Source organism: Taurulus bubalis, assembly GCF_910589615.1.
Source record: "Taurulus bubalis genome assembly, chromosome: 3".
Classification (NCBI taxonomy): domain Eukaryota; kingdom Metazoa; phylum Chordata; class Actinopteri; order Perciformes; family Cottidae; genus Taurulus; species Taurulus bubalis.
The window spans coordinates 36,935,779-36,943,717 of NC_136591.1; the positions used below are offsets into that span (position 1 = coordinate 36,935,779).

The 7,939-nt window shown below is 40.7% G+C and overlaps 1 protein-coding gene across 1 annotated transcript; it reads left to right on the top strand.

The window, feature by feature from the left end:
* Positions 1–1,419: 1,419 nt before the first annotated feature.
* On the top strand, positions 1,420–4,834 carry LOC306734876 (zinc finger protein RFP-like). The gene is made up of 10 exons (XM_079216281.1): positions 1,420–1,454; positions 1,896–2,133; positions 2,241–2,607; positions 2,782–2,877; positions 2,966–3,199; positions 3,295–3,442; positions 3,548–3,574; positions 3,683–3,747; positions 3,863–3,985; positions 4,088–4,834. The coding sequence occupies exons 1-10, from the start codon at positions 1,439–1,441 to the stop codon at positions 4,487–4,489; spliced, it is 1,716 nt and encodes a 571-aa protein (XP_079072407.1). The 5' UTR covers positions 1,420–1,438; the 3' UTR covers positions 4,490–4,834.
* The last annotated feature ends 3,105 nt before the right edge of the window (positions 4,835–7,939 follow it).

A 7,939-nucleotide genomic window follows, 5' to 3' on the forward strand; every position in this document is an offset into this window, starting at 1 on the left:
GCCATTTTAGACTAAAGAACAATTAACTAGGGACATCTTGTGTAATCGGGGACAAAAGACATGACCCCAATTTGGGAAGAAAACTAAATTGATTGGATTCGTGGTTAGGTTACGGTGTTGGTTTAAACTTCTGGTAAATGCCTTATGACAGTACACCGAACAGAAGGTACGTGCGGTGCTGTCATGGATCAAAAGAAATTACTGTGTGGTCGGCAGCGGAGGGAGGTGTGTGTGTGTGTGTGTGTGTGTGTGTGTGTGTGTGTGTGTGTGTGTGTGTGTTGTAGTGGGTTGTTTTGAGATGTTAAAAGTTTGCAAGAGGAACTATTTAATTAGTATTTATTCAGACTTTGTGTTAAATATAGAATATATTATTCTCTCAGGTGGTTTTTCTACATTTTATTTTTTCCACAGACACACATTTATTTGTTGTCAACAATAATTGATCATGTTTTGGCTGCTGCTCAATTACTCACATGCCTTGAACTAATGACCTATATATCTGTTGTTATAGCACGTGAATCAGACATTCCAGCACAGCTTGGTCTGCTGCTGACGGCCAACCCTTCAATTCCGGCACGAGCACAACTGCAGGGAAGGTGATTTCATTCATATATATATATATGAGAGAGACAGAGATAGGTATACAGTATATATACATAGATATACAGTAGATAGATGAAGTGTGTGTGTGTGTGTGTAAGAGAGTTGATTTTGCACAAAATGGCTAAAAAAATATATATACTCGTTTCTAGTGTCCATATGTTTAATACAATAGAATAGTGAGTTATTTAATTGAGATGTTAAAAGCTTGCAAAAGGAACTACTTGTGTTAAATATTGAAGTCATGTGTTTAGTGAATTTTGTTGAAGGCCATAAGAGTCTGAAGATTTGTTTGCAGAAGTTGTTCAAGTTAGTTTTCTACATTGTCAGACTTTTTTCATGCATGATTCAAATATCACAACAATAAAATTGCACAAACTTTGCCTGAGGCACTCTGTACAATGTGAAATAATACAAGTTCAATCCCAACACACACTTCATCTTTGTACATATTGCTCTGTCAGGTGGTTTTTGACACACAAACACACATTGATTTGTCGTTTTGTCTGCTGCTCAATCTCTCACATTTCTGGACATACTGACCTGCATATCTATGCCAATCAAACATTCACCAGTGCAGCTTGATCTGCAGCTGAGGGCCAACTCTTCAGTACCTGCACAACTTCCTCTGTCCTCAAGTAATTAGTGAAAGCCAAGGTACAAGATGTACCAGAACGAATGAGTAATTATTATGTATTGGACGAGGAGGAGCTAAACGGTAATCAGACAAGAGTGACGAATCCCTCTGAAAACAAGGAGTGCTTCTCACTATTTAAACCTGCACTACCTGCATTCTGCAGTGTATGCTCGACTTATGAGGACGATCAGGACACTCGACATGACAACACATCAAGGTAGACAAAACTAATATTAAAAACATGTTAAGGTTTTGTTTTATGTTGTATTGCTAACTTTGTCTTAAAAGCCTAGAAGATATGTTCATTGCTTTTCTTTTACTCTTTCTGGTATTATTGAAAAATATAAGTGCTGTAATGGTTGATACTCCTTTCCGGTGTCTTGTAACCTCATGCAGCTTTGTTAACTGTAATCTGTTTATTTATAGTTACTGTGTGGCGTTCAATTGAACTACAACACAAAATTGTATTGCACAAATGTTGAAAGTTGTACATAGCAGTTATGTGACCTATTTAAAATTCATAAAAGATTAATTGCAGAATTTTTTATTATATAATGGCCCAACTCAGGTTCAACTTCTGTTTCAGAAGCAAAAATATTCCTTTGCCCATGATAAAGCTATAAGTGCGCAAGAATTTCACGCATATGTTTTTTTCCAGTCGCAAACATGGCCATTGCCGTTTCGTTGGAGGATCAGTTCAAGTGCTGCATCTGTCTGGACATCTTCACCGACCCGACCTCCATCCCATGTGGTCACAACTTTTGCCTGGGCTGCATCGAGAAATTCTGGGATACGAAGAGGAAGCATGAGTGTCCGCTGTGCAAAGAGACATTCAGAAGGCGCCCAAAACTCAGGATTAACCTTGGATATGCTGAAATCATTGACTTCATCAAAAGGTTTGTTGTTAAAAGCTGTCTCTTTTTACATTTTTTAAGCAAACCATAATAAACCCGAGATATCTTAATTTCATTGAGATTTAACAGAATTTGAATACAATCCAAAGGTCTCAATGGGAGAAGGCAGGGCCCTCAGAATCCAGAAGAAATTCCCCCATCCCACTTATGCCGGCTAACGAAGTTCCCTGTGACATCTGCTGCGGAGAAAAATCCCCATCGGTCCAGTCGTGTCTGACGTGCATGGCTTCTTATTGTGAACTGCACCTCACACCACACCTGAGGGATCCAGCGCTGCAGGAACACCAGCGGACGGATCCGACCAGTTTCATCGTCAGTCACCACTGCAGAACACACAAGAAGCCGCTGACGATGTTCTGCCAGAGTGACCAGAAGCCTGTTTGTGTGAAATGCACAGACAGGGAACACAGACACCACAACATAGTTCCCATCGAGAACGAGAAGAAGAGGGTCAAGGTGAGAAAACTGTTCTTTTAGTCTTCATCTTCATATGAACTTTGACAATTTGAATTTTTTATCTTTCATAGAATCTTGCTTTCCTCAATTTTTTTTTCTATTGAATTTCTTAAGTGAGAAAAAATTATTCTCTCAGCTGCATCAAAACAATTAACATTGTCTTTTCTTTTGCAGACTTCTTTGAGGGACACAAAGACCAGCATTAAACAGATGATCCATGCCAGACGAGGAAAAATGGAGCAGATAAAAAATGCTGTGGATCAAAGCAAAGTAAGTTCCTATTAAATAAAAGGTCTTACTGCCACGTTTGTCTGTTTTTATCTGTAAAAGTAACCGTTTATATCGTTTCAATTGACAGCAAATCACAGAGAGGGAGATACAGGGCAGTGCTCAGGTCTGCGGCTTGCTGATAACCGCCATCGAGAGGAACCAGGCCAGGCTCGTGAAGGAGCTGGAGGAGAATCAGCTAGAAGCTGAGAGGAGAGCCAGGGAGCTTTCTGAGGAGCTGGTGCAGGAAATCCGTGAGCTGCAGGCGAGAGGCATCGAGCTGAGGCAGCTAGAGCAAGATCAGAGCCCTGTTCACCTCCTGCAGGTGAGAAACCTGAAGGGAATTTCATCCTTTCTGTGCAGCGTCATCGTTTCAACAACTGTAATCATGACAAACCCGTGCGTTCTTCCCCACTTCAGACTTTCCCGTCTCTAAGTCGACTCCCATCCACTAGAGAGTGGTCTGAGGTCGCATTCCAGTCTGATAACTGCATGGGGACGGTGACGAGAGCCTTCTCCAAGCTAGTCGACATCTGCCAGGATATTTCGGACAAACTGTCTGCAGATGGTCAGTAGTCTTTTGGAAAAGAAATAAGATCTACTTCATTGAACTACCAAAGATTGTTGGGAAATTCAGTGCATGAAAATAACCTTTTTCTTCTCTCTTTTGCAGAAGCACACAAGCTGAATCAATATGCAGGTATGTTACCTGTGCAATCAGACATTCATTGCTTATTTCAATAACCTAGTTTAACCTTGTTCTTCTTCTTATGACCTGACTCACTGTTCTTCTTCTTTGTTTCTGCAGTCAATGTCACTCTGGACCCTGAGACGGCTTCAGGCTGGCTCGTCCTGTCACCAGACAGAAAGAAGGTATTGTCTGATTGTACATTCATTATATTAAATACACAGCTGTTTGAGATTACAATTATTGAGCCTCCACTCTCAAACATCCTGCAATAGTAACGATGATCATGTTGATCCACAGGTGACCGTCAGCAGCCAGAGGAATACTATCCTACTCCCAGACAATCCTCAGCGGTTTGACTCCTGCGTCTGCGTTTTGGGGAAACAAAGCTTTGCATCTGGAAGACGCTATTGGGTGATTGAGGTAAAGAGCTCAGAAACAAGCAAACTGAATTTTTATTGCGGGAAAGCATTTCATTTACAGGAAGTATTCATGTCTGACTGTATTTCGTAAATTGTGGTTCAGGTTGGAAACAAAGCCGACTGGGATCTGGGCGTGACCAGGGAGTCCATCAACAGGAAGGGGGCCATCATGGTGCGTCCTGATAATGGTTACTGGGCGATCTGTCGGCGGAGAGGCGGCAAACTGAGCGCCTGTGCCGGCCCCTCTGTCACCCTCCACCTCCAGGAAACACCCCAGAAAGTGGGCGTGTTCCTGGACTACGAGGAAGGAACGGTGTCCTTCTACGACGCAGAGGCAAAGACCCACATTTACACTTTCAGCGGCTGTGACTTCAACGAGCCCCTCAAACCGTACTTCAACCCCTGTGTTCGAGATGATGGGAGGAACACCGCCCCGCTGATCATCTGTCCTCTTGAGGAAAGAGTCAGCAAAGGACAGGACATAACCATCGAGTCAGTGATGTGATGTGTCACATAAGAAAAAGGATGGTGCTAAGTGTTAATATTTAAGTTTAAATAATGTATTAAATATGATATTTTTATTTATTTGTACTTGAATAGCTACTTGAATTGTACATGTACTTGTGATGTGTCATAAGAAATGATGATGCTAACTGATGTCTAAATATTTATGTTTATATATTGTATATAATATTATATGTATTGTATTTGAATAGCTACTTGAATTGTACTACTTAAAAGACAGGTGCAAGGTTTTCAACATCAATGTTTTTTTTTACAGTTTATGTGTATATAAATATAGCCTATAAAATGTTGTTGCATAAAGTGCAAAACTTTATTCCATGGGAAATGTACAACTTGCAAATCAAATTGTGAAACTGAAAATAAAAGTTGTATTCTGAAAAATGTAAACTGTGAGTTTGAGTAATTTTGCAAATGGCCCATTACAGGGGCAATTAATTTGTCTTTAATTTATTGTATTTAAACTTTAACATAAAATTACATTTATTAAAGAGCCCGAAGTATGTAGGTGGTTCAACTCTAAGCTTTAGGGTGAATTGTTAAAGGAATAGTGTGTATGTTTAAAAGTGGGGTTGTATGAGGTACTTATTCATAGTCAGTCTGTTCCTTAAAGTACTGGCACACTATTTACAGCCAGTGCAGAGGAGCTAGAGGGGAGTAATATCATATATCTATGCCTAGGACAGCGTAGGTGTAGGTGGCTGTAGCGAAGCTGCATGTTGTCCACTGAATCTTTTCTGTAAATCAAATTACTACTAGTCAGTACTGTAGTGTTTTTTAAACTTAGTTTGTCACATTTGGACTTGGACAGTGTAAAATAAATTGTTTGTGTACATTACAATGCAAGAAATATGATCATTAATAAGTGATATTATTATGAAGATTGTGTAATTGTGTGCATATGAAGGTCACTGTTTTTATTAATGATGAATGTGTGAATGGAGTTTAAAACAACGTTTGCATAGTGCATGTGGATGCCAGGGTACTGTTTTATTAGAAGGAAGTGTACGGTAGTTGCCTGTTCGCTTGAGGTGGCGGAGCTGAACATTGACTTTTGAGATGATAGAATCTACCCGTTTTCTAGAGAAGAAGAAGAATAGCACCGCCCCTGAAGCTGCAGGCCAATGAACGAGTAAAAAGGCACGAAAAGGTGTGAAAAATAGAACTAACTGACTGGAAGGGGCTTCTCTTGGACCACAGAGGCGGCAGGTAACTGGGGGACAGACTGTGAATGTGTGAGAAAGAGAGGGCCTCAATCGAGAATGCATAAGCTGTTTTTTGTGATCAACCTTTTATTAAATACTTTTTAATTATACCTCATCGCATTCCGGACTATTACTTCCTATGATCACCCGGGATTGAAAGAATACTCTTCAGTACTACGTTCACTGAAAGAAAGATGACTGTGTAAGTTTCGATTGAGCAACAGAAAAAGCTTTTTTCGAAACCTATCACGTCTTTGCATTGAATTTCCATGTAATCTACTGGCGCGTCAAATTCGCGTTTGGTGTGAACGCAGCATTACGGACACGTAGCGCACAGCGTAGCCGTGCGCTAAATATGCTATTGCAAAACAAAGTTTAGTAAATACACTTACCCATCTTTAAATGGATCCATTCTGTCTGCATATTCCTCTTCGTCGCAGGAATCGAAGCCTTCAGGTTCTGAAGCTCCTCTGTTCTCGTCGCTACTCGCCAAAATCGCCGCCACCGCTTCCTCTGTTGGAAACTGCGTCCTCGCCATATTCTCTAGCTTCTCTCAGACTGAAAACTGCAGCGTGCTTATAAACCTCAGGTGTGTAGGTAGGTCCTTTGTGATTTCTTGAGTGTTGTTTTTATCACAAAATGTCGACAGACATACGAATTGACAAATCAGTGAGGATTTCGTGTGACAAGTACTTTCAGCACCGCGTCACACAACACATCCCTGCTCCTAGCTCTCTGTGTGAATCGCGTACGAGCTCACGGGAGGAAGGAAGCGGAAGTGGAAAGCTGACATATTCCGTTGTACTTCTATCTATACTACCAAGGCTATATTTATTTAATTCAATAGCAGCGTCTTGAGGCATTTGTATTTTTGGGTTCCATGGAATCAAGATGGAAAACCCCCTCCAAAACTTGTTAATTCCATCGCAGAGGTTTTTATACAACTCACGTGAAGAATATTTGCGCGTCAGAGGGACATTTTGTTTTTGTCTTGTTACCTGTTAGCTCCTCCTCGTTATATCACCTTCCCCTTGCCACTCAAAGCATTGTAGTACGCCTTGTTCCTTGGCTCCGATTGATTAAATTCTTTGTAAAACACAATACAGTTGTGCTCGTGCCGAAATTGAAGGGTTGGCCCTCAGCAGCAGACCAAGCTGTGCTGGAATGTCTGATTCACCCACTATAACAACAGATATATAGGTCATTCGTTCCAGGCATGTGAGTAATTGAGCAGCAGCCAAAACATGATCAATTATTGTTGATGACAAATAAATGTGTGTCTGTGGAGAGAGAGAGAGAGAGAGAGAGAGAGAGAGGAATACAAATAGTGTGGACATACTTCATACATCTAACCTGATTAGATTTGTATATTGTCATAAAAATTGTATTCAAAGGTTAAAAGTAACATAACTCAAGTACTGTAGGAAGAATGTTGAGGTAGTTCCCATAAGTTGTACATCCGGTCAAATGTTTTGTTTGGCAATAATTTGATCAGACAGCTAAATCTTGTCCAATTGCCGACAGATTCCGCAATCATGAGCAGAAATTTTCAGCCAAGGATTATTGGAAAATTTTGCAACAACAGAGTTCAGCATCTACATTCAGAATAATTACTTACAGCACAATTAATCAGACTCAGAAAGCATGACATGACAGCTGGGACACTTCTGTTACATTACATTACTCTGCATTTAGCTAACGCTTTTATCCAAAGCAACTTACAATAAGTGCATTCAACCATGAGTACAAACTCAGAACAACAAGAATCAAGAAAGTACAATTTCTTCAAGAAAGCAAAACTACAAAGTGCTATCAGTAAGTGCCATTTAAGTGCTACTAAAGTGCTACTTTCTTTAATAAAGGTATAGTCAGAAAAGATGTGTTTTTAGTTTGCAGCGGAAGATGTAGAGACTTTCTGCTGTTCTGATGTCATTGAGGAGCCAAGACAGCAAACAGTCGTGACTTTGTTGAGTGTTTAGCACGCAGTGACAGAGCTACAAGACGATTGGCAGAAGCCGAGTGGAGTGAACGAGCTGGGGTGTTACGGTTTTACCATGTCCTGGATGTAGATTGGACCCGATCTGTTCGTAGCACGGTATGCAAGTACCAATGTTTTGAAGCAGATGCGGGCGGCCATCGTTTACCAGTGAAGGGTGTGAAGGAGCGTAGTAGTGTGGGTGAATTTGGGGAGGTTAAAGACCAGTCGAGCTCCTGCATTCTGGATGAGC